Below are 27,923 nucleotides of genomic sequence, written 5' to 3'. Positions count from 1 at the left end.
CAAAAAAAAGGAAAGAAAAAAAAATTGCTCCTGGCCGGGCCAAGGCAGGTGGATCACGAGGTCAGGAGTTCAAGACCAGCCTGGCCAAGATGGTGAAACCCCATCTCTACTAAAAATACAAAAAATTAGCTGTGCATGGTGGTATGTACCTGTAATCCCAGCTACTCCAGAGGCTGAAGCAGAGAATTGCTCAAACCTGGAGGGGCGGAGGTTGCAGTGAGCCAAGATCATGCCACTGCACTCCAGCCTGGGCAACACAGCGAGACTCTGTCTCAAAAAAAAAGAAAAAAAAAAGAAAAAAATCGCTCCTATTTAAGAAATAAATTCCTTTTTTTCTTTAATACCAGATAGAAAACATGTTCGTAGACTTTTCCATGTATACTTTACAATGTGGCAAAAATATGCCATTACTAGTGCTTTACATACTTACATGCTAAGAAAAAATATAATTTTAACTATTTTTGTAGCCATAGGCTAAATTTACCCCCATTCAATCTCAAAAATGAGAGATTTTACAATAGTGTGCAATTCATTTTCTGTGAGTTATTTCTTGCTGGTCTCTAGTTCTAGACCTTCAATTTGCAATGAGGAATATTCATGCTTGGACAAACACCTATCTTACAATTTTGAACAGCAGTTTTCTGATTGAAAAGATCTACTTTAATAAGCAGATGTGCTATTCCTTTGTAACTGAAGGTTCTCATGTTCTCATGTGCAAGTGTAACATGGTATCTGCTATGGTTTGACCTGGTTTACCCCTGACAAAGCTCATGTTGGAATCTGATTCCTGGTGTGGTAGTGTTGGGAGATGGGGCCTAGTGGGACGTGTTTGGATCATGGGAGAACTGCCCTTGGGAATAGATTAAAGCTGTCTAGTGGGAGTGAATAGATTCTCACTCTCATGGGAATGGATGTGTTCCTGAGAGCAGGTTACTATAAATAAACCCAGGCTCTCCTGCAGGTCTCTGCTCCAGTCCCCCTTCTGTTTCTCCATCCCACTGTGACACAGCACAGGACCCTCACCAGAAGCTGGGCAGATGCAAGTGCCGTGCCCTTGGACTTTCCCATCACCAAAATCATGAGCTAAATAAAACTCTTTTCTGTATAAATTCTCAAACCTCAGGTATCTTGTTATATAAACCCAGAAAGAATAAAGACAATATCCTTAACTGAAATGAAAATAACTTTAATCCCTCAGTTACCTAAAATTACTCATTTTCAATCATAAGGCAATGGAAACTATTTTCTTAAAATATAAAGTATTAAAATCAACATGTTGTTGAGGACCCAAAAGTATTCCCAAAATATGCCAGGAAAATGCTGACTTTATGAAGTTAATTTAATATTCAAAAATTCTATCATTATCTCACAAATACTTACAAAATCACTAGGTTTACTTCAGATTTTTGGAATTGTCCCTCCCAAGAAGAAATAATGGGAACATAATAGATCGGAAAAAATTTAAAGTTTTGTTTAAATGGGAACATTGAGTCCCAGATTGTCTTTCTCTACTTTGGACTGTAACTCAGTTTCCTAACTTGTGATCATGTTTCCAAATTCTAAACATATTAATTTTGGGGACTTGGGAATGAAACATTATAATTCCTGAAATCACAAGTGATTCTTAATACTTCCAATATTCTTCAGACTCTTTACTCATTATAATGGATATCTTAAAAATTACTTAATAAGAAATAGTAAGGTTAGTAGTATTACAAATATCTTTAGCCCATAGTGAATACTAAAACATTGGAAAACTCCAGTGAACATTGTTAGATACTGTTTCGAATAACCTAACATTTGGATTTCTTGGCAAATAAGCAGCGCTACACATATAAGTTTATTTATAAACTTATTTTGCTTCCAAAATTTGTTATTTCTTGGAACACTAACTCATATATTTTGTATACAAACTTATTAATATTTATATTTACACTGTTATTTACATCATTATCAGCCGACAGACAACACACACACACACATTCCATAACACAGCTACAAGCAAGACTGACTGACTAGACGATGACTGCTCCCTCCTCTGCACTCGTGTCCTGCTTCCTGTGAATGTCAACATTAACTGTCAGCTCTACAAGTCAGGGTTTCCACCTATCCTTTCTTCTGACTTGACATCCATTGGATTCCTTCAGCCTCGTAACATTTCATGCTTACTGTTCAGTTTTAATTCTTGAAGGAGAATTCTAATACTTTCTCTCCATTTCCTGATTTGTCAGTTGATTTTTGTCAAGACTCATGATGTGAAAAAACATAAATTTACTAACAAATGGCAGAAAGAAATTCCCACATGGCAACATTAGTTTTCATGTCAGCTTTACTTTATTTAAAAAAAGACCCATCTGCTTTTGAAGTAATTTCTACCAACACAAACCAGCCACTAATTCCAGTAAATGTATATAATCAGTCATCTCTTATAATGATACTTGTTGCTCTAAAGATCTACAGTCACAGTAACTTGCTATTTTAAAAACAGGAATGAAGTGGCAATAATCTATAGTGACCATAAATTATTCTGAATTAACCAGCTTTATCCCTAAGTAAACAGAAATTACAGTCTGACGCAACATTTGGAAGAGGGACTAAAGGAGTGACATGATCTTCTGCCACACACCCTGACTAGTCCTCCTCAAATTCAATAGCTCAGTTTGTGGGATAAGTAGGAATATTACAATGGTGCTAGCATAGAAAGGATACTCTTTTCTGATCTCTATGGCCTAGAACTATTAGATTGCCATTAATTATAACATACAGGTTGGAGTCCTAGCACAAATGTACCAATTTCTCCTCACTCCAATGGAGCAAACTAACCATTTTATTCAGAATAAATTCCTGAGCTCGAAGAGACTTTTTTTGTCCTAAACAGATAAAACCAAAGCTGATAGACATCCTATGGCACAATATAAGATTTGTTACTTAAAGGTTCCCTACGTTGTAGCACTATCCCCTAACAGAGCTCAGTGTCTGATATGGTTAGGCTCTGTGTCCCCACCCAAATCTCATCTTGAATTGTACTCCCATAATTTGCACATGTTGTGGGAGGGGCCTAGTGGGAGACAATTTGAATCAAGGGGGTGGTTCCCCCCCATAATGTTATCGTGGTAGTGAACATCTCACGAGATCTGATGGTTTTATTAGGGGTTTCCGCTTTTGCATCTTCCTCATTTTCTCTTGCCACCGCCACGTAAGAAATGCCTTTTACCTCCCACTATTATTCTAAGGCCTCTCCAGCCATGTGGAGCTGTAAGTCCAATTAAACCTCTTTTTCTTCCCAGTCTCAGGTATATCTTTATCAGCAGCATGAAAACGGACTAATACTGTGCCACTGGCCTCTAAGTAAAAGACAAGTGTCTGCAATTCTGGGAACTTTCAAAGAGAGGTAGTACTGGTATTCAGTAATATATGCCTTTCCTTTTCCCCAGCATCTAAACTAATCTAAGAAGTCTGGTTAATAACAAGAGCAGACATTTAGAAATTTGGATGTCATTTATCAGTATACAAACAGAGAGAGCCTTGACAGGTCCCAACAAAAGCTCAGGTAATGATTTTATGAATGCTACCCAACTAGGTAGAGTCTATACTCAAATGCAGGTAACAACCTGTCTAATTTCTACATCACTCCCATTTACAGTTGCAAAAACTGAGACCAGATGAAGTCAAGCAACTTCTCCAAACTGTTACACATTCCTGTGTCACCACCTCCCTTTGCTATCAGAGTATTTATCAATACTCAAAGATAATCAGTCACGATACCTATCACATTCTGTTAGAACTGTGTATCTGTTACTAAGTTATAACCTATTTGTAAAGGGGAAGCCATCCCATTCGTGCTCAACAAATCTTTGTTAAAAAAAAAAAAAAAAAGAAGGCATTTCTCACTATCCTACATACTCGTCAGCTCTCTGCATTAGTATTTTCATTCATTAGTTCAACAAATGTATATTAAGCATTAAATACCTACTATGTAGCAGGCACATTGTTCGCTACCTGGGACACAAGAAGTTAAATGTCAATTAGATTCTCATGGAATGTATGCACAGGAGATAGACTAGTTCTGGAAAGAAATGTAAACTGCTATGGGGTAGGTGGGTGAATGATGAAATCTAGTCTTAGAGTCCAGCAGAGATTACTGGAGTTGAAAAATGATAGATGAGGAATTTGCAAGCTTGGGGGAGGGACAAAGGGAAGGGGAAAAAAAGCAAGAGCACAGTACAGATAAAGGTCTCAAGTGGGGGGAAAAAAATGGGAATTCTCTAGTTGGTCAGTGTTCCATGTTCTAGGCCACAGATGACAGGGCAAAGATATGAGCTTCTTCAATAGGAGTAATTCTGAATTTAATAAACAGAAAACAGCAAACTTTAAAATGGGGAATAATTATCTTTCTAGCTCCTCATGAGGGTCTCGGCTGTGAAAAAATAATCTGGTACAGTGATTCTCTACTCTGACTTCATATCAGAATCTTCTGAGCATTAAACAAATCTGATGCCCATGGTTGATCCCAGAGTTCAATTACTTAAAATCTCTGAAGATATGGCCTAAGTACAGGTCTTATGAAAATGTTCTCCAGGTCATAAACTCCAGTCAAAACTGAGGACTGCAGCAACTAAAGGCTAGGCAGTGCTACACTAGCTGTTTCCTCAGTGTCTTTCTGAAATGACCCTAAAACTTCCCACTGGCTGATTCTGTGACATTCAAATCTTAGCCTAAACATTCGTCCCAGAGAGGACCCTCTGACTACACAATCTAAAGTAGCCACATTCAGTTAATTAATGTCTACCACACCGCACTCATCCCTATCTGACATCTGTCTTCTTGATCACTGTTAGCTTCTCCACTACAATGCAAGTTCCAAGAGACCAGGGATCTTGCCTGTATTGTTCACGCCTGTTATTTCCAGTAGGATCTGAATAAATATCTCCTGGATGAAGGAAGAAAGTAAACCAGAAGGCAAGCAGGCATGGGGGTACCTCTCATATAAATGGAATTAAATAAATAATAAATATTTTGAAGCTACAATTCTTACAGATTTGGATTGGATATAATTAAGGTAGACTGAAAAGCACATAGGGTATTTTTAAAATCTTTAACTTAAAACTATATACAGGCTGGCTTGAACTTCCAAGCAGAGCTCTACCTAGGAAGGAGACGAAAGAATAAAAAATATTTAGTCTGGACTAGAGTCAACAAAGGTGTCACCAAAACGTCTTCATGAAGAGGAAAAGGATGATGAAACTATATTCAACATTTCCACGAATGGAAAAAAAAGAAAAAAGAAAAAAACAAAGATCCAGGTTAAAATATAGGGCAAATTAGAATTTAGCTTAGGCATAATGAAAAACTTTCAAGAGAAATGCTGTGAGACTAGAACGGCCATCACAGATGAGACATAAAAGTGAAATCTGTGCAAGTCCCTAAGTCTAGTATGAAAATACTTCATTTGAATGGGTCATGTACTACATAAAGGAAGATTAATATAAGGACAGCCAGAGTTTTCTCTGAGTCTTATAAATACATTAAAATATCTTGAGTACTAGAGTTTTCTGCTCTGAACTAATTTAGATCTAGTACCAGATGAAAATGAGCCAGAAGGATAAAACACTAGTAAAAACATAGCAAATCATTATTTTTAGGCAAAATGGAAATATGCTCATACTTTTCCTTCTGTACAGAACATATGTTAAGGCCCATCAAGTGAATTAGTAATTCAGGCATAAAGGAAGTTTTTGAAGACAACCAAATTCAGGGGTTATCTCCCTACAATGTACACTGAAATATGAGCTCAAAAGAAAACCTCCAAATGCCAAGACACCTTGATCAGCTTACCTGGACTGTCAATGTAAAACCAGCAAGGCACTGCTTTTTCACCAGTCTCTCAAAGCCAGTGCTACTTTCAGAATCCATAATTTCTGACAATGGAACCATCTCCCCAGTCATTCAGTACTTAACCTCAAAGATTTGTAAATATAATCACCCTCAAATTTAATTAATCACCAGGTCCTGTGAATTATTCCTTTGTAAGAAAGAAAAAAGGCTGGAGGGTTGGGGGTGGGGATTTATTGATTTAAAGAGATTTAAGAGACACATCACAAATAAATATATGAACCTTATTGAGTCCTAGGTCAAACAAATTGACTGTAAAAAAGATTATGAGACAATAAAGGAAACAGGAAATATGAACACTGATCAGGTGATATCTGGAAACACTGCTAATACTTTCTAGATATATGATGAGATCGTGATTACGTTTTCAAAATGCCCTTATCTTTTAGAAAGACATACTACAATATTGGCAGATTAAGTGATACGTTTGATTTGCTCCAAAATAATTCAAGAGAGGGTGGAGGTGGGAATGGAGTGAAGGAATAGATGAAATAAATGCATGAAAATTACTAAAGCTGGGTAATGGGTACACAGGCGTTCAATTACACTTTTTTCTTTAATGTGGCATGTCTTAAAACCCCCATTAAGTCATATTTCTATGTGTGGACATATGTATATTTTCTGATTTACTCTGCTCTGCTCTATAACTGTTGATGACTCCCAGATGCCTAAGTACCTTAGCCTGGCCTTCAGGGTTCTGCACAGTCCTTCAGTTACCCTTTCCTCTACAAATACATCATCAGCACTTGCCCTTCCGAATCCTTTCTTTTACTGCTTCTTCTCCCTGAAATGTCCTTCTCCATCCTACCAACTTTCTTCTTGAGCTACTCCTTCCTTTCCTCTTCCACATCTTGTATAGTAAAAAACCCATGTCCTCCTAGGCCACTGACCAGACCACTGTATGCCTTGGTTTTATGTAAAATGCCCCTAATCTTCCCCTAGCTCACAAGTTTTAAGTAGAAGATCCATGAATCTTCAGAGCTGAAAGCTTCACTCTAAGTAAAGCAAGACGTGTTTGGTTATTGCTATCGCGGTGGGTGGAAGGCGGTGGGTCTGCTCCTCTGTATTGGTCTTCACTCTGCAGTTTTTACAGTGGGCTATTCATACTCAGGAAATATCAAAGAGTTTCATTAACGAGAGTCATAAAACTTTTTTTTAAAGGGAAATTCTGAAATATACTTAAATCTCACAATAATGCGATGGATTACAAGAGCAGAAGAGGCTGTGGTTCTCATTACAGAAAGCTTAATTTCTGAGGCAGCAAAGAGATTTCCTTATTAACCCATACGTCCTTCCTTCAAAGCTTCAAACCCAGTGCCCTGAGATAAAAATTTTATTAGAGATTCATTTTTCTATAATAAAAACACACATATGTGAATATCAACTTTACCTTATATTTCATCTTGGGACACGAATGAATGTAGAAACCCATATAATAATAGCTGAGTTGAGAACTTTTCTCATGAAGCTGCCTAGTAAAAGCAATTTCTCTGCCAAAAGAAAAAGAAGAAAGCTGAAGGCAGTTAATTCTGGTTCTAATGTTCAAATATCTATGTAATTTGATGGTAAACATTTGATAAAATCTGATATTAAGCTATCAAAAAATTACAAATATTGAAAGAAAAACTACTTTTAAAACACTATACGATTTTTACTAAAGAAATAATAAACCCCGCTAAATAATTTGAAGCAAATGCATCTAAGTTCAGGTTTTACACTCTATTGGACAAAGTAGCTGATCTAAAATTCAAGTAGCATAAAATTAAAGAGATCTACAGTGTCCTGTTATTATTCGTCATGCCCTACGGTTCTCAAAGAATCTGGGCTTAACAGGTTAAAAACAGTACAGCACATTTTAGAAAACTCAAAAGCCAATAAATTTCAGGAAGAATAACTATTATTATGACCATTTACATGCAAAGACTTTCAGCTGCATATGACATCTAATTCATTCCTTTATCTAGGCACAACTTTAATATTTATTTCCCCTAAAACTAGAGAGCAGGAAATACCATGTTATCTCACCACATTTTCTGTATTTGTTGGAATAAGCCAGGTAACTCAAACTTAAGAAGTTGTCAGTCTCTCCACTATAACGCCTATGCATGAGGTGGTTTTCATTTGTATCCTGATAAATCTTGGCACAGAATTTCATTCTACTTGCCCAGCTAAATGACTAGTTTGAAAGTGCTTAGTAAAACTTCAGTATATTTCTAAAGTATGAGGAAAGTAGTTTTGTTTTTATGTTTGTTTCTTGAAGGTATTCTTTTCTTTATTAGTAGCAACTGATGCTTGAAATTATAAAGAAATGTATTTGTAATGCAATATTCTGTGCATTTTTCTACTTCAAATTTAAATCCTTAAAGAATTATTACCATAAGAATTCATTTTTAAATTAAAAGTATTTCTAAATCCAACCAGACTAAACATTATTAGCCTATAACAGAATAAAACCTATTCCCAGAATTAATCCACTCGAGTTCAAACTGAGGAAAGAATGCACTGACACAAGCAAGCGTAAGACCACCAATTCCGAGAAGGCCCACCCAGCCAGGGTACCAATCCACTTGGTCCTGCCCACCTCAGTTCATTTCATCACCTCTCCCTGGATTTGTTCAGGCCCCAACCCTTAGAGTCACCTTAATTCTTGTCCCCATGTCCAATCCATCAGCAGGTCTTTTAGGCTTTCTCTCTAAAATATGTCTTGAATCTGACCACTTCTTACCACCTCCACCTCAGATATTCTGCGTCAAGCACCATTATGGTGCCCTTGGATGACTGCAGCAGCCTCCCAGCAGCCACCTGTTTCCACTCTTGCCCCTCCATAATCTCCACAGAACAGGCCAAGTAGTCTTTTACAATATTAATCAGATCTCTCAATCCCCCACCCCAGCAGTGGGTTGGCAGCACATATAAATAAATCCCAACCGCCCCACCCTGTCCTACAAGCGCTACTCCACCTGCCTCGTTCTCACCAACTCCACCTGCCTCCTTCTCACCAACTCCACCTGCCTCGTTCTCACCAACTCCACCTGCCTCCTTCTCACCAACTCCACCTGCCTCCTTCTCACCAACTCCACCTGCCTCCTTCTCACCAACTCCACCTGCCTCCTTCTCACCAACTCCACCTGCCTCCTTCTCACCAACTCCACCTGCCTCCTTCTCACCAACTCCACCTGCCTCCTTCTCACCAACTCCACCTGCCTCCTTCTCACCAACTCCACCTGCCTCCTTCTCACCAACTCCACCTGCCTCTCTGCCCTTTGCATAAGGCTGTCTACGTCCTTCCCTACACCTGAGCTCAAAAGACTTTTTTGTTTTTCCTGGCCACCTCGGGGCACTTAGATTTGCTACCCTTCACCTGAACTTCTTCCTGCCCTCAGACTTTTACATGACTGGTTCCTTTTCTTCTTCCTTCGCCCCTGAAATGTCACCTGTTCTCTATGAGGAAAGACCAATCTATATAAAACAGGCTTCACGCCCACCACTGCTAATTTTATTATTGTCACAGTGCTAGGGAGTATCTGAAATTAAGTTGTCTGTTTTATTATTTATGGTCTGCTTGGACAAACCAGAAACCTGTCTTATGTCTATGAGTGTAATTACCTTTTTAAAATGTATCTTTCTAAACATACACAAACAAATGCCATGCTCATGATCCCCAATTCAAACGATTCTTATATCTACAGGCTATGGATAAGCAGAGGCTGATTACAAAAATAAATTAAATAAATAAAAAATAAAAATATACAGACTACATTATATAAATCTAAAAACATAAAACTATATTGATTGTTGGATTGCTTAAGAAACTTAAGAAATCGAGGGGAAAATATTTCACCAAAATGCATTAAAATCAATAATGGAATTAGCAACTGGTAACCTACTTTCTCCAATTTTGCTTCAAGAGGTCAATCGCCCGGCTGCCTTTCCTTTTCTATAAAGTCCGCAACTCATCTTCTCGAGAGCACCAAAAGGAAGTGACAAGACCGCAGAGCAGCTGCAACCATCCCACCCTCAACTGGCAAACCTTTCATGACCTCAGGCTCCTCTCCTGCTCCCTCCCGGCTCTCCAGCTCTAGTATTTGCAGGGATATACAAGGCGATCAATAGAACTCTTGCTAATTTTGCTGGGAATTAATTATTTACCATATCAATATCTAAACTATCACTCAGTTTATTGAGCCATGAAATATTTCAGACATAGGCCACAGCTTATTATGTAGAAATAAATCTCACCCTTAAAAATCCATCTGAGAAGCCTCGAAAAATCTATAACAAATTGTAAAGTGATAATACAAAAATAAAACCAAACAAAACAAAAAACCAGCAATTATTTGAAAGTATTGACTGATTTGGGTATAAAGAAAATGCATCTTTTCTGAAATAAAACTTCTGAAGTTATATAATTGTAAAATCTAAAGTTATAAAACACGAATACTTTAAATTATCAATTTCAATTTCAGTGAGAGCACCAACAGCCATAAATATTTTTAAACTACTTTATACAAAAATGTGATTAAAAATAAGAATAAAAAGACTGTTATAGAGATCCATTGTAAATATTATGTAATTGTGGATTTGTTAAAAACTGGCATTAAGAAAAAAGTCAAGTTGAAAATGCTAAGACAAAGAACTTTATATTGTGGGCCACTGAAACACACACACAAAAAATCACTTATGGACCAGATCTTTAAAAACATTAAACTGCTGATTTAATGAAAAATTTCAACTCTTTTATAATTCATAAAAAAGCACATACACAAAAATAATCTGGCAGTACATTTTATGATGACGTGAAAACGTGACCATCAGACATGAAGACTGAGAGATGAAAAGAGAAAAGTATGACACGATAGTAAAGAGTGAGAAAAAGAGGGACTCAAGCTCCCAGATAAACAAAAGAAAAATAGTTCCCAACCCTCCTTCCCTCCTCCACCACATATACACATAGACAAACAGAAATAAATAGAGAAAACTGGAGGAAGACGCCAATCTTCTCACCATTAAAAATGTTTTGTGCTGCATACATATGTTTGCAGCCATGGACACAAAAGGGAAATTATCTTTTGATGAGGGTCATAAATTCAACCAGTCAGCCAGGGATTCCCCAGGTCTGTTCTGTATACATGTATATTTCTTCCAGTAGACTCATATTACTTTGATTCATTGACACCACATTAACTTAACTTTTAATTAATAGTAAAAAATATAAAGCTGAATGCAGTAGTACAAGCCTGTAATTCCAGGTACCTGAAAGGCTGAGGAAGGAGGATCACTTGAGCCCAGGAGTTCGAGACCAACCTGGGCAACACAGCAAGACCTCATCTCATTCGAAAAGGAAAAAAGAAAATAGAAGATAGTGATGACAAGAATATAAGTCGTATAACGTTTAAGGAATATAAGTAGTTCTGACAGGTGGTCTTAAATAAATGTATAAACAACAAAAGCTACCCACTAATACAATGACTTCTTAACTAGATGGATACCTTAAAAAGCTAGAGAATTACCATCAGACACTGGCAACAGTTCTAAAGGTAGTACCTTAAAAATACAATATAAAACTACTAGAGATTATAGATTATAGATACTAGTTATACATATTTACTTATATATTACATAATTATATACTTATAGTTATATATTTCCTATAAACTAGTTAAATGACATTTATTTTAAAATTCAATGTGACTTTAAATATATTGTTCTTAAATGAAAATTACAAATTATATATAATTATATATTATATGAGTATTTAACTCTTATATAGAATACCTATTACCTATTATATAGTAGTATGTATTCTATATAAGACACTAGCAACAAACCATTTATAATACACTGTCAATTAGGACTTCTACTGTTACATAATTAAATATAATCAAATGAGTAATTATTTGAAGTTCTATATAACCCACTACAATAATGGCAAAAAGCAATCTTACCGTAGTGCAGAGTAGACACCCAAAGATAAAAACGAATAATCAGGATCATAGTACAAATACACAGATGATACACAGTTTGGGAGGATGTCAATCACCCCCACAGCAATGATCTTTCCATCAAGCCAGTATTGCTGGTGAAAGGAGCCATAGCCACAATCTGGCCCATTAGGGGGAGTCTCTGCCTAAGAAAAAGCAGAGGCACAAACACAAGCAGTTAGCCATTTTTTTAATATTAAAATAATCTTATAATTAATATATAATATACTTTCATTTTCCTCAGGTTAATAAGTCCTTAACTTTCCTCTTTGTTTCCATCATCATCCCTAGTTATACCCTATATTAAGTTGCAAAACTTTTTCATCGTAGAAATACTGACTAAATACAAAATTCAAAAAGATAAATCAATTTATGTTTTCTTCAATTTACTTGTTTTAATACTTGACGGTAGGAAATACAGCATTTTACAGGATAAGAAAATCACTATTAAACTATGTCCTTCTACTTCTATACTACTCAGGCATAAAAAGGAACAAAATAATGGCATTCGCAGCAACCTGGATAGAGTTGAGGACCATTATTCTAAGTGAAGTAACCCAGGAATGGAACACCAAACATTGTATCTTCTCACTTAAAAGAGGGAGCTAAGCTATGAGGACACAAAAACATAAGAAGAACACAATGGACTTTGAGGACTTAGAGGGAAGGGCAAGAGGGGGGTGAGGGATAAAAGACTACACATTGGGTACAGTGTACACTGCTTGGGTGACGGGTGCACCAAAATCTCAGAAATCACCGCTAAAGGACTTATCCAAACACCACCTGTTCCCCAGAAACCTACTGAAATAAAATAAATAAAATAAAAAAATAAAAACTATGTTCTTCTATTTCACACAAAGGTTAGGAAAGAAACGCATGAGAAAAGTATGAGGAACATAAAAGAAAAGGGTGGGGTGAGATACTGCCAGTTAAGCCTGTTCTGTGAGTGCCCCAGCTCTGAGAAGGTACACAATTCCATTATATCTTCTAGGTGAGAGTTCTTGTGTAAGTACAAAGGACTATGATACTTCTCCTTATTAGTCAAAGGAAAACAAAGTTATTCTTCATTATTATCTTAATTTAACTATAACTTCACAGGAAAAATCTAGATTTCAGAATATAACCATCTTCCTGTAAATATAGCTAGTTAAGTGACATTTCTCATTTTAAAATTCAACATTTTAAATATAACTGATCTTAAATGAAAACCATATAAAGAACAGTATCAAGCAGCATAAAATAGGCTTTCCTGGAGACTGAGTGAATGTTAAGAGATTACTAATTCAAGTGAACAAATACAATACTACTTGTACATCATTTTCACACAACTAAAATCAGAGAATGTATATGAATAAAAGCTAGAAGAGAATAAACAAAAATGAGAACAGGTTGAATAACACCAAAACCAAGCAAAAAAATAAAAAAATAAATAAATCTACAAATCAATCTCTCATGAACGCAGATGCAAAAATCCTCAACAAAATATTAGCAAATCAAATCCAACAATATATAAAAACAATTATACCATGAACAAAAGAGAAATTTATTCCAGGTGTACAAGGCTGACTTCACATTAGAAAAGCAGCTTTTTAAACGGCAATTAATGAACAATCAATGTAATTCACCACATCAACAGGCCAAAAGAAGAAGTATCATATGATCATATCAATTGATGCAGGAAACATGACTGGCAAAACCCAACACCTGTTCATGACTAATCACTCTTAACAAACTAGGAACAGAGGAAAGTTTTCTCAATTGGCTAAATAATATATATGCAAAAAACCCACAGCTAACAGCATACTTACTAGTAAGAAAGAACAAGGTAAGGATATCCTCTCTCATCACTCCTAGTCAACATATGTTATGTTTCTAATATGTTAGAAAGCTTAGCTTGTGCAATAAGAAAAGGAAATAAAAGGTGTATAGACTGGGAAGGAGGAAAAGCCTGTCTTTCTTTACAGATAACATGACAAAAATCAGTAACAACAAAAAACTAAAATAAGCAATTATGGCAAGGTCCCAGAATACAAGGGTAATATACAAAAGTCAGTTGCTTTTCTATATACCAACAATGACTGGAATTTGAAATTAAGAATACCATTTACAATACAACAAAAAATGAAATGTTTCGTTATAAATCAAACAAAATATATACAGAAAACTACAAAACTCTGACAAAAGCAATCAAAGATCTAAAAAACCAGAAAAATATTATGTGTGCATGGATTAAAAGACAATATTGTCATGACCTCAGTTTTTCCTAAGTTGATATATACATTTACTGTAATCACAATCAAAATCTCAGCAAGCTATTTTGCAGCTATCAAAAAACTGATTCTAAAGTTTATGTAGAGACAAAAGTCTCAGACTAGCCAACCCAATACTGCGGAAGAAAAAAGTTGGAAAAAAGTGTTGATACTCCCAATGTCAACACTTGCTATAAACCTGTAATAATCAAGATAGAGTGGTATTGGTGAAAGAACAGACATAGGTCAATGAGATAAAACAGACACACACAAATATAGTCAAATGATCTTTGACAAAGCAGCAAAGGCAATGCAATAGAGAAAGAATACTCTTTACAATAAATGGTGCTGTAATAACCAGACATCCATATGCAAAAAAAAAAAAAAAAAAGGAATCCAGACACAGATCTTACACCTTTCACAAAAATTAACTCAAAATGGATCATAAACCTAAATATAAAATGAGAAACTATAAAACTTCTAGATGATAATATAAAAGAAAATCTAGGTAAACTTAGGTTTGTCAATTAGTTTTTAGATAAAACACCAAAAGCACAATTAATGAAACAAACAAACTGCTAAGGTGTACTTTATTAAAATTAAAAACTTCTGCTCTGTGAAAAACATTGTTAAAATAAAAACTCAAGTCACAGACTGGGAGAAAATCTTGTAAAAGACATATCTGATAAAGAACTGGTATCCAAAATATACAAAGACTTTCAAAATTCAACAACAAGAACACAAACTACCCAATTAAAAAGTAGGCAAAATATTGGGTGTGGTGGCTCATGCCTCTAATCCCAGTGCTTTGGGAGGCCGAGGTGGGAGGATCCTCTGAGCCCAGGAGTTCAAGGCTACAGTGAGCTAAGATCGTGCCACTGCACTTCAGCCTATGCGACAGAGCAAGACCCTGTCTTTATTTTTAAAAATAAGGGAGAAGGGGCAAATGATCTGAACAGAGACCTCACCCCAAGATGTGCAAATGGCAAATAAACATATGAAAAGATGCTCAACATCACTTACCATTAGGGAACTGCAAATTAAAACAATGAGATAATACCACAAAACTACTAGAATGGCTGAAATCCAAAAACTGAATAAATACCAAATGCTGGTAAGGATGCAGAATAACAGGAACCTCATTCAGATGGTGGGAATGTAAAATGGTATAGATGATTTAGGAGTTTCTCATAAAATTAAAGATCTCAACATAAAAAAGAGCAATCACATTCCTAGGTATTTATCCAACTGATTTGAAAACTTATGTTCAAATCAAAACCCTATAAGTGAATGTTTATAACAGTTTTATTGATAACCACACAAAACTGGAAGCAACCAAGATGTCCTTCAATAGGCAAATGGATAAACTATGGTACATCTATACAATGAAAGATCATTCAGCAATAAATAGAATAACTGTCAAGACACACACACGAGAAACTTTACATATTGCTAAGTGAAAGATGCCGATCTGAAAAGGCTATATCCTGCACGATTCCAATTATAGGCATGTCTAATTTAATTGCACTTTGTTTTATTGTGTTTCACAGATAATGAGTTTAAAAAAAAAAAAACTGAAGGTTTGTGGCAACCCCACTAGCAAGTCTGTTGGGGCAATTTTTCTAAGCATGTGCTCATGTCATTAGCATTTTTTAGCAATAAAGCATTTTTTATTTAAGGTATATATGTTGTTTTTTCAGATATAATGTTACTGCATACTTAAGAGACTACAGTGTAAACATAACCTTTATATGCTCTGAGAAACCAAAAATTTTGTGCAAGTTACTTTATCATGATATTTACTTTATTGCAATGGTCTGGAACCAAATCTACACTATCTCCAAGGTATGCCTGAAGACTCTGTAAAAGGCAAAACTACAGTGACAGCAAAAAGATTCGTGTTGGCAGGAGTTTGTGGGCTATTAGGGGAATGACGAATAGACGAAGCATAGGGACTTTTAGGTGGTGAAACTATTCTATATGATATTGCAGCAATAACAGATCATTAAAAACCCATAGAACATTACAACACAAAAGAATGAATCGTAATGCATACAAATTTTTAAAAAATCATTTAGGAGGTTGCAGCGTCCCAGGAAGAAACACAAACTGTGACAAGTAAATCTAACTATATTACAAATGTATGAAACTACCTTCCTGAAAGTGCTGAGGGAGGGGAAAGGTGCTGACCTAAGCAACTCCGGAAATGAAAGCAGTTTCTGAGAATGAAGGTAAAAGAACTCTGCGCCTAAACACCGTATCCTACTTGATAAAGTTGTTTCCCATAGAGTTACTGGTTAACAATTCTGATACTTCTACACATGAATACTGGAGGTGACCAATTCAGTAAATGGATGGCAGATAGTAAGAATCAGGTTTCTTACAGTTAGAGTGGGAATTTACAGATAAGCAAGGGAGAAAAGGTAGAAAGATTCATGTGCTAAGGGATTAGAGTTGGAGACACTAATAAGAACTCATGTTTAGCTTAGTATAGATGCACAGTTACACATAGAAATATTTATAAATGTGCATAGATTATAGATATGTGCATATATATGCATTAGCATACACACATATTTCTTTGTTCTGTCAGCTGAGAGGGTCTAGAAGAAACAACACCCCATGAGCAATGAGCATTCCTAGCACCCAGAACTTGGTGTCTAACACTATTCTGCAATAAAAGAAACCAGGGCCCCCAAGGAGAAATAGCTGATTCCAGAACTGAGGCAGGAAATACACAAGATCAGCTTGAAGTACCAGAAAGTAAAGTAGTACTACTCAAAAAAAAAACAAAAAAAACAAAAAACCCAAAACCAAAATACCCTACATTGAGGGGGTATACCAACGGAGCACAGAAGTCTATTTAAAGAGCAACCAATGCACAAAGCCAGAACAATCTGAGCAACAAAATAAAACAGTACTGACTTTATAATCCCAAGTATGAAATAAATATTCATTAGTCCACACTGATATATATGATTGAATAAATTAATAAATGAGGCAGAAGACACAAATCTCCCATGCAGAATTCCAGACAGTTTATGTAGCTATTCTGCCCTAAAGGTAGGGGAGCATAACTCCCTACTACTTAAGTGCAGGCTGCACACAACTCCCTTCCAAAGAGTATTGTATGAAAGGAGGAAAATGGATTCACTGTGGAGATTATCAATGTTAACAACTACCATAAGTAAGAGAGGATTTACTAAGGTGCCGGTAGTATCAGCAATTTCTCAAATTTCCATTGGTGGTGTTAAAATGCTGTTTGGGGCTGGTCTGAGAGCGGTGGTATTTACGACTAACTGATCACAACCAGTACAGATTTCTTTGTTCCTTCTCCATTCCCACTGCTTCACTTGACTAGCCTGCCTAAATAAACAAATAAATAAATAAGAAAATAAATAAATAAATAAAATGTTATCTGGGCAATAAATACATCTTTAAACTTTAAAGCGCTTCCATGAATGATAAATTATGTCAAAAACCAGTTTGAGTATTCACTGTCATATACAGCATTGCTCTTTAAAAAAGTCTTTATTTCCCTAGAAATAGATACAATACAAAGAGTAAAGCAGGTGAGCAAAAAGAAGCACCAACCAAAAGAAAACTGGAAGAAATGCTAACCTGTTATAACTACAACAGTGAATGGACACCAATATTCTATCTAACATGCTATTGAACTGGAAGCCTAATCACCTACCTCAGAAATTAGAAGGCCCAACTATGTAACAAGAAATAAACAAGTTTCTACATGTTAGTGAATTTTATGAAAACCATCTTTTAAAAATGTAAGCCTCAAGGCTGATAGGAATGAGCCTGTCTTTAAAAATAATCATGCGGCCGGGCGCAGTGCCTCACGCGTGTAATCCCAGCGCTTTGAGAGGCCGAGGTGGGTGGATCACAAGGTCAGGAGTTCAAGACCAGCCTGGCCAACATAGTGAAATCCCGTCGTTACTAAAAATACAAAAAATTAGCTGGGCGTGGTGGTGGGTACCTGTAATCCCAGCTACTCAGGAGGCTGACGCAGGAGAATCGCTTGAATCCGGGAGGTGGAGGTTGCAGTGAGCTGAGATCATGCCACTGCACTCCAGCCTGGGCGACAGAGCGAGACTCTGTCTCAAAAATAGTAATAATAATCGTGAAAGGCCAGGCGCGGTGGCTCATGCCTGTAATCGCAGCACTTTGGGAGGCTGAGGTGGGCAGATCACGAGCTCGGGAGATCGAGATCATCCTGGCCAACACAGTGAAACCCCATCTCTACTAAAAATACAAAAATTAGCCTAATGTGGTGGCATGTGCCTGTAATCCCAGCTACTCAGGAGGCTGAGGGAGGAGAGTTACTTGAACCAGGGAGTCAGAGGTTGCAGTGAGCTGAGATCACGCCACTGCACTCCAGCCTGGGGATAGAGTGAGACTCCATCTCAAAAAAAGAAAAAAAATAATCATGAACAGGCCAGGCGTGGTGGCTCACGCCTGTAATCCCAGCACTTTGGGAGGCCGAGGTAGGCAGATCACGAGGTCAGGAGATCTAGACCATCCTGGCTAACATGGTGAAACCCCATCTCTACTAAAACTACAAAAAATTAGCCAGGTGTGGTGGCATGTGCCTGTAATCCCAGCTACTCGGGAGGCTGAGGCAAAAGAATCGTTTGAACCTGGGAGGCGGAGGTTGCAATGAGTTGAGATCGCATCACTGCACCCCGGCCTGGACGACAGATCAAGACTCCATCTAAAAAATAATAATGATAATAATAATCATGAACAAAAGCAGCCACTGCAGTGACATGGAAACTGAGAAAAGCTGTCAGTTTGTGATATTTAGGTTGGAAAGCCTGTCAAATGTCAGAAAACCTACAAGTCAAAAGCTAATTAGGCGGCTCTGAAAGAAGTCTAAATTATTCCATAACTTCAGTGTAATATATCCTTCTAGGACTCATTAGATCTAATGTGTGTTCATTCATTCATTCATTCATTCATTCAAAAACGTATTTATCAGCTGGGCGTGGTGGCTCACACCTGTAATCCCAATACTTTGGGAGGCAGAGGCAGGCCGATCATTTGAGGCAAGGAGTTTGAGACCAGCCTGGCCAACATGGCAAAACCCTGTCTCTACTAAAAATACAAAAAATTAGCCAGGCGTGGTGGTGGGGGCCTGTAATCCCAGCTACTCACTAGGCCAAGGCAGGAAAATCACTTGAATCTGGGAGGCAGAGACTGCAGTGGGCCAAGATCGCGCCACTGCACTCCAGACTGGGCAACAAGGGTGAAACTCAAAAAAAAAAAAAAAAAAAAAAGGCCAGGTGTGGTGGTTCATGCCTGTAATCCCAGCACTTTGGGAGTCCAAGGCGGGCCGATCACCTGAGGTCAGGAGTTCGAGACCAGCCTGGCCAACATGGTGAAACCCTGTCTCTATTAAAAATGCAAAAAATTAGCTGGGCATGGTGACGGGCGCCTGTAATCCCAGCTACTTGGGAGGCTGAGGTAGGAGAAATGCTTGAACCCAGGAGACAGAGGTTGCAGTGAACCAAGATCACACCACTGCACTCCCGCCTGGGTGACAGAGTGAGACTCCGTCTTAAAAAAACAAAAACAAAAACAAAAAAATGTATTCAGTAAGAACGTAAGTATGCTCATGCCTGTAATTCCAGCACTTTGGGACGCTGAAGCGGGCAGATCACCCGAGGTCAGGAGTTCAAGACCAGCCTGGCCAACGTGGTGAAACCCCGTCTCTACTAAAAATACAAAAATTAGCCAGGCATGGTGGCGCACACCTGTAATCCCAGCTACTCAGGAGGCTGAGGCATGAGAATTGCTTGATCCCAGGAGGTAGAGGTTACAGTGAGCCACAATCGCCCCACTGCACTCCAGCCTGGGCAACAGGAGCAAAACTCCATCTCAAAAAATAAATAAATAAATAAAAATAACATAAGTATAATCTCAATAAGCACATTATTAAATAACCAATGCATTCTGTTGACCCTAAATATAAATCAGTCTTACTTGTTGTACCAGCTTGAAATACTTGTTCAAACTATAATTACCTTCTCAGTTTCTGATTTTCATCTTGTTTCTCACCCCTGGACCTCCCATCTGAAAACCTGTTTCAGTTACTTCATAGGTTTGTTCTCCTCTGAGTCCAGTCGTAACCAATGTGTCCTACCATAGCCATTACTCCCATCTCTCAATTCCTGTGGAAGTTGGGGTCTTCCCCAACTGCAGAGCACTTCCTGTAAGATATGGGCTGCCTCATAATTACTTAGGAAACAATGAGTCCAGGAGTTTGAGACCAGCCTGGCAACATGACAAAACCCTGTCTCTACTAAAAATACAAAATAGTAGCTACGTGTGGTGGCACCTGCCTGCTCTCCCAGTTATTCTGGAGGCTGAGGTGGGAGGAATGCTTGAGCCTGGGAGGCAGAGGTTGCAGTGAGGCAAGATCGTGCCACTGCACTCCAGCCTGGGCAACAGCACAAGACTCTGTTTCAAAAAATAAAAACATAAAAAATAAAAGTTTCAATGTCTGCATTTTTCTAACAGAATCATACTACCGGTCAGTCTCAACTGTCATTAGTTGTGAGAAACAACAATATACAAATAAAAGCACTTTGCACACTATAAAAAGTTTAGGTCAGTTTTTGTTTTTTGGTTTTGTTTTGTTTTTTGAGATGGAGCCTACGAAATTACATCAGTAGCTAACTTAACAGCGAAGTTACTTAAACAGCAGTTATCTTTCATTTCCTCATACATAAATCTGTCAGGTGACTAGCAAAATTTAGTAATTTATCTTTACCAGTCTGCAGTTTTGCATATTTTGGATATGTGAAAGAATTAATTAACAAAGTAATTATTCAGAAGTTCCTCAATTTCAAGGATTTAGCTGATAACAAGAAAAAAATAATAAAACTCACCTCTATCTATACAAAAGAAAAACCACCTTAAATGTTGGGGAGGAATGACTTCTGTGATTAATGACCTATGTGGTATAATACCAAAGGCACTGTGTAGAAATGTCATCAATATTAATAGGCTAATTCTGGCTTCCAGCCAAACTGCTCCCAAAATGGGTGCATATTTACTCTGATAAAGTATACCTGTCTCTTTACCCACCTGCTTCTATGTACCTCAGTTATGCCCAAAACACAGTTAAGGCTCAAAAGAACAGGAGACTGGAGAGTCATACACCAGGCATCAGGCCAATATTTGAGGGGATTTACTAGGAAGTTCAAAGATAGGAAGACTGAAAGTCTTCAGGGGCTTTAAGAGAGCAGAACCTGAGTTCTCCTCTCTTCCAAAGGAGCTGAAAATACCTCTCCCACATTGTACCTGTACAATACAAAAATCTATGATTAGACAATTAATGTCCAGAATTTTTAGTAAATAACAGTTAATGGAGGCGCACAAAAGTAATCCTTTTAGGCACCTGATACAAAGTCTGCATTGTGTTAAAATAACTTATTCCTGCAACTGTTTTGCTTTTTTATTTTTTTAACAGTTTCATGAAACATTTCACCGAAGTTTGAAAAATAGAAACACACGCTTTGGGAGGCAGAGGCAGGCAGCTCACTTGAGGTCAGGAGTTTGAGACCGGCCTGGCCAACAGGGCAAAACCCCTTCTCTACTAAAAATACAAAAATTAGCCAGGCATGGTGGCAGGTGCCTGTAATCCCAGCTACTTGAGAGGCTGAGGCAGGAAAATCACTTGAACCCAGGAGGCAGAGGTTGCAGCAAGCTGAGATCGCACCACTGCACTCCAGCCTGAGCGACACAGCAAGACTCTGTCTCAAAAAAATAAATAAATAATAGAAACACAAAGATGTGCTAAGCCACTGTGGCTTCAAAATCTATGATTTCTTTAAAACACCAAAAACTAACTTTAAAATTCTGAAATAATAGTCCACAGTTAAGAAATGAAAAAATAATAAATTTGGAAAATGCAACTGGTAATGCTCACTGTTAAAATATCACATAGTTTTATATAAGTTACTTAAAAATCAAGTGCAACAGATTCCTAATTTTCTGGCTGACAATCAGACACTAAAGACAGGGGGAAATAAATTTAGTATTATCTATGGAGCGATTATGAGTAATTTTTAAATTCTTTTTCTCTATTTTCTGTATTTTTCAATAAACATGCATTAATGTTATAATCAAAAGAGTTTTAAAAAACTAAATTGAAGAGGCCGGGCACAGTGGCCCAGCATTTCGGGAGGCCGAGGTGGGCGGATCACGAGGTCAGGAGGTCGAGATCATCCTGGCTAACACGGTGAAACCCCATCTCTACTAAAAATACAAAAAATTAGCCAGGCATGGTGGTCGACGCCTGTAGTCCCAGCTACTCGGGAGGCTGAGGCAGGAGAATGGCGTGAACCCAGGAGGTGGAGCTTGCAGTGAGCCGAGATCATGCCACTGATCCAGCCTGGGGAACAAAGCGAGACTCCGTCTCAAAAAAAAAAAAAAAAAAACCACTAAATTGGAGAATTACTAGTTCAGGTCACCCATCCCAAAAATGCTCCATAATCAGAAACTTTTTGAGCACTGAGAAATAATGTTTAAAGGAAATGCACACTGGAGCATTTCAGATTTTAGATTTTCAGGCCTGGGATGCTCAACCAGTAAGTATAATGAAAATATTCCAAAATCTGAAAAAAATCCAAAATCCAAAATATTTTGCCTCCAGGCATTTCAGACATGGCATACTTAATGTGTAATTATTAAATAGAACAGATAAGGAATACTCAATTTAAATCATTGTTAAAAAAAAATAGGTGGTAGAAAGATTATCTGAAAAGAGTAATTATTGGGTGTCTTAGTCTATCCAGGCTGCTATAACAAGATACCTTAGACTGGGCATTTTATAAACAATAGAAACTTACTGTGCACAGTTCTTGAGGCTGGGAAGTACAAGTTCAAGGCACCAACAGATTCGGTGTCTAGTGAGGGTTTGTTACTTATAAATGGTGCCTTCTGTCTCCTCACATGATGGTAGGGGAAGGGAGCTCCCTTCAACCACTTTTATAAGGGGCACGTAATCCCATTATTTAGGGCAGAGCATGTATAACATAATCACTTTCCAAAAGGCCTCACCTCTTAGAATACTATGACACCAAGTATTAGGTTCTAACATAGAAATTTTGGGGGACTACCAACATTCAGACTACAGCACTGGGTATTCTTTCAGCGAAGCTCTAGGCTTGATTTTCTATTGACTGGGTTATTTTACAACTCTGCACGTGCAGAGGTGAACTTGTAGATTTCTGTTGGGGGAGGAACAAATAATCGCAAAGGTTACAATTTACCACCATGTAAGACAATAACCAGTTGTTTTTATCTAATCTAGCAATCTCATCTCAATCTCCTATTAAATCACATGCATATATCTTAATATCTGTACATACTCTGAAATGTTCTTTGTACCAGTTTTAATGCCTTACTGGTTTTGCACTAATTGAGTCAATATTTGGCATGTGTTCGTCCTCTATTTGCATGAAGGTCACAATTTTACTTTTAAAAATTATAGTCAGCAGTTCTAGAGGTCATCCACTGAGAAGCTCAAGTAGACTTGATGGAGCTAAGTAAATGAGAAACACACCTCACAGTCTGTTAAGCCTAACACAACTTTTCTTGGCTCCCAAAGAGATGCCCATGCAGCCATAAAGCTCTAACTTTGCTCACTGTTCTCTATGTATTTTTCTCCTTCTCCACTAAGTTTGTGCCTTTGTGTTTCTGGTTCACTCATGACCAATATATTATCCTCAGGGATGGTAGTAATGAGAAAGGAAAAAAAACTGGTCTGGCAGACAGTTAGGATGGGTCTTTGGCAAAACTCCTTCAAACACAGAAACACCCTAAAAAATCAAGCTGCGGGCACAAATAGAGCAGCCTGGCAAAAACTCAGGCTGCAGCTGCACAGGTAAGAAAGCAAGGCCCAATATAGAAGCCTTTGTGCTTGGTGTAATCCACAGGCTCCCAAGAAAAAGTTTCCTCCCCTTTTCAGGCATGTACACGGTGGGTTCCATGGGAACTTGCACAGGGAAGGGTGGACCTTACCCAAAACAAACCCACAGTTGCACAACCAAGAGAAGCTGTACTTTGTGCTTGCCTAAAGACATGCCCACGGCTGCACAGATAAGGGAAGTTACACAGACAGCTACAGAGATGAGGGGGGATTCTTATAAAAGCTTTTGGATTCAACTGTAAAAATGGCAACCCTCTCCTGGGCCCCCTCTCTGCTGTGGACAGCTTTTTTCTTTCGCTTATTAAACTTTTGCTCCAATCTCACTCTGTGGCCACACTCCTTAATTTTCTTGGTTGTGGACAAATAACTCCATGTACTACACCTCGGACGACAAGACTGAAACATGGTGCACTGGCAAGACTGCAACAGTAACAGGTAGATTTCATTTACGGTCTCTGTTGGATGGATGACAGAAACCTATTCTCTGTTGGATGACAGATGACAGAGAATCTGGTTTGTTAGTCCTTTTGTTTGTCTATTTGTATATTTGTGAGTTAATCAATTAAGGAGAACAGCTCCTGTGAGATCTGAAACGGTGAGTTTCTGTGTTTACTTGTAATCTATGGCTAAAGTTGTAACACTGAAGCAAAAAGCCTTCTACATGTTTCTGCATCTATAATTCAAAAAGGTCATTATTTCTCATTGTATGTGAAATATTTTCCTACCTCCAGAGGGTATTAATAAATTACATGTTACAGCTCTTAAACAGAAGAGCTCTGTAAAATTGATTTACAGAGATAAGAAAGCATGTATATAAATTATTCTCCAAATTCACAGAAAATAAAGAAACTCTTAACAGAAACTGCTAGCTCAGAAACATTTTTAAGAATCCAAGTATAGGCCAGGTGTGGTGACTCACACCTGTAATCCCAGCACTTTGAGAGGCCGAGGCGGGAGGATCACCTAAGGTCAGGAGTTCAAGACCAGCCTGGCCAACATGGGAAACCCTGGTCTCTACTAAAAATACAAAAATTAGCCAGGCGTGGTGGTGGGCGCCTGTAATACCAGCTACTCAGGAGGCTGAGGCAGGAGAATTGCTTGAATCCAGAAGGCAGAGACTGCAGTGAGCTGAGATCATACCACTGCACTCCAACCTGGGCAACATGAGCAAAACTGTATATAAAAAAAAAAAGAATTCAAGTATATATAACTAAGGTAAATCTTTGGATAAATAAAGCTAGTTTAAAATGTTTGGTCTGAGGGGAAAAAAGTTATCTCTTTTCTCAGAATTATTAGTATTAAGTATAATATGAGTGGATTTCTAGAAATAATACAGGCATACCTGGCCGGGCGCAGTGGTTTACACCTGTAATCCCAGCACTTTGGGAGGCCAAGGCGAGCAGATCACTTGAGGGCAGGAGTTGGAGACCAGCCTGGCCAAAATGAAGAAACCCCACCTCTACTAAAAATACAAAAATTAGCTGGGTGTGGTGGTGGGCACCTGTAATACCAGCTACTCAGGAGGCTGAGGCAGGAGAATCACTTGAACCCAGGAAGAGGAGGCTGCAGTGAGCTGAGATCACGCTACGGCACTCCAGCCTGCGTGACAGAGCCAGAATCTGTCTCAAAAAGATAATAGTAATAATATAGACATACCTTGCAGGTACTATGGGTTTTGTTCCAGACCACTGCAATAAAGTTAATATCACAATAAGGCAGATCACATAAATGTTTTGGTTTTCCTGTTGTTTACACTATGCTGTAGTCTATTACGTGTGCAATAGCACATCCAAATACAATATACATATGTTAAGAATATTTCAGTGCCAAAAAATGGTGTTGGAAAAATGACACCAACAGACTTGTTCAACATAGGATTGCCACAAATCTTCAATCTGTAAAAAACAGCATATCTGAGAGGTGCAACAAAGCGTAACAAAATGAAGGATGCCTATATAGGGGTTGGTTTCTAATGAGAATAGTTCAACTGAACTTCCAAAACTACTCATTGGTTTACTAATCAAAAAAGCTAACATCATACTTCTGTAATGCTGAAGATTTTGAAAAATGTAAGTTTGTGTTCAACTAAATTGAATTGTAATTCTGATAAACATTGTTTAAACATTTTTTATTTATAGTAAAATATCCATAAAATTTATTTGAACCACTTTTTTATTTTTATTGTTTACTTCACTTTGGATTTTTTAAAAATTTCATCTTCTATTTTAGATTCAGAGAGTACAGATACAGGTTTGTTACACGGGTATACTGTATGATACTAAAGCTTGGGATACGAATGGTCCCAACACCCAGGTAGTAAGCCTAGTACCCAACAGTTAGTTTTTCAACCCTTGCCCCACTTTGCTTCTTTTTATCATAGCCTCCACTGTCTACTGTTCCCATCTTTATGTCCATGTGTACCCAAGGTTTAGCTCCCACTTAAAAGCAAGAACATGTATGTGGTTTTCTGATTCTGTGTTGGTTTGCTTAGGACAATGGTGTCCAGCTGCATCCATGCTGCTGCAAGGGACATCATTTTGTCTTTGTTATGGCTGCATAGTATTCCATGATGTATATGTACTACATTTTCTTTATCCACTCCACCTTTGATGGGCTAGTTCAGCCACTGTGGAAAGCAGTGTAGAGATTTCTCAAATAACTAAAAATAGTATTTGACCCAGCAATCCCATTATTGGGCATATACCTAAAGGAAAATAAATCATTCTGCCAAAAAGACACAGGCACTCATACATTCATCACAGCTCTATTCACAATGGCAAAGAAACACAATCAACCTATGTACTCATTTTAACAATTTGTAAGTGTACAGTTTAGTGTTCATAAAGTACATTCACATTATCATGTAACTATCCACACAATCCATCCTTAATTTTTTTGACCATCCCAGACAGAAACTAGGTACCCATTAAATAATTAACTCTCCATTCTCTCCTCTCCGCAGCCCCTGGCAACCATCACTCCACTTTCTAGCTGTAGCCACTTGACTACTCTATGTACCTCATGTAAGTAGATCATATAATATTTGTCCTTTTGTAATCGGCTTATTGCACTTAGCATAATATTGTCAAGGTTCATCCAGCATGTGTGATTGAAAATTTTCCTCCTTTTTAAGGCTGAATAATATTCCATCATATCTATATACCATTTTGTTTATCCAGTCATCCACTGACGAATACTTGGGTTGCTTCTACCTGTGGCTACTGTGAATGATGCTGCTCTGAACACTGCTATATTGTTCAAGTCCCTATTTTCTTTTGTGTATATATGCACAAGTGGAATTGCTAGATGACACGGTAATTCTACTTTTAATGTTTTGAGGAATTGTTATACATTTTTCCACTGCAGCTGTACCATTTCATGTTCCCACCAGCAATGCACAAGAGCCCCAATTTCTCTACAACCATGCCGACACTTAGACCGTTTTCCATTTTTTTTATAGTAGCCCACCTAATAGGTATGAAGTGATACCTCATTTTAGTTTTGCTTTACATTTCCCTTCGTGATGCTGAACAAATGTCAAACTTTTTATATATTTTGGTTTGGGTTGGCTTCACCGTAACTTTGAAGATCCTTAGGTAATTTTAAAACGTAAATTAATGTAAATCAACAACTTAAACCATCTTTGGATACCTGAATAGTTTCTAACTAGGAACAAACACTAAAACAATGATGATAATTAAAAGTTTACCTACTTTTCCTTATTACATATATATATTACAGAATGGCTACACCTTTGGGGTCTGTCAATAAACATGCTCATCTTTGCCACTTTAAAATGTATATAAGAAGGTATAAAAGGGATATGTAAGGGCCGGGCGTGGTGGCTCA

At 37.6% G+C, this 27,923-nt stretch overlaps 1 protein-coding gene across 18 annotated transcripts in view; it reads right to left on the bottom strand.

Annotated features, from left to right (window-relative positions):
• Window positions 1–27,923, bottom strand: part of ATE1 (arginyltransferase 1) — a 193,219-nt gene that overhangs the window by 90,425 nt on the left and 74,871 nt on the right. For 10 of the 18 annotated variants that reach the window (XM_055246887.2, XM_063625365.1, XM_055246935.2 and 7 more), the window contains 2 exons: window positions 11,838–12,019; window positions 7,283–7,382 (listed from right to left, as the gene is read on the bottom strand). In XM_055246887.2, coding sequence (XP_055102862.2) covers window positions 7,283–7,382; window positions 11,838–12,019 — 282 coding nt within the window. The remainder of the gene's footprint in view (window positions 1–7,282; window positions 7,383–11,837; window positions 12,020–27,923) is intronic. The other 8 variants (XM_063625316.1, XM_063625372.1, XM_063625370.1 and 5 more) reach the window with 1 other exon arrangement.

This window comes from Symphalangus syndactylus, chromosome 2, assembly GCF_028878055.3.
Source record: "Symphalangus syndactylus isolate Jambi chromosome 2, NHGRI_mSymSyn1-v2.1_pri, whole genome shotgun sequence".
NCBI lineage: Eukaryota > Metazoa > Chordata > Mammalia > Primates > Hylobatidae > Symphalangus > Symphalangus syndactylus.
This window is presented reverse-complemented; position numbering and strand designations above follow the sequence as displayed.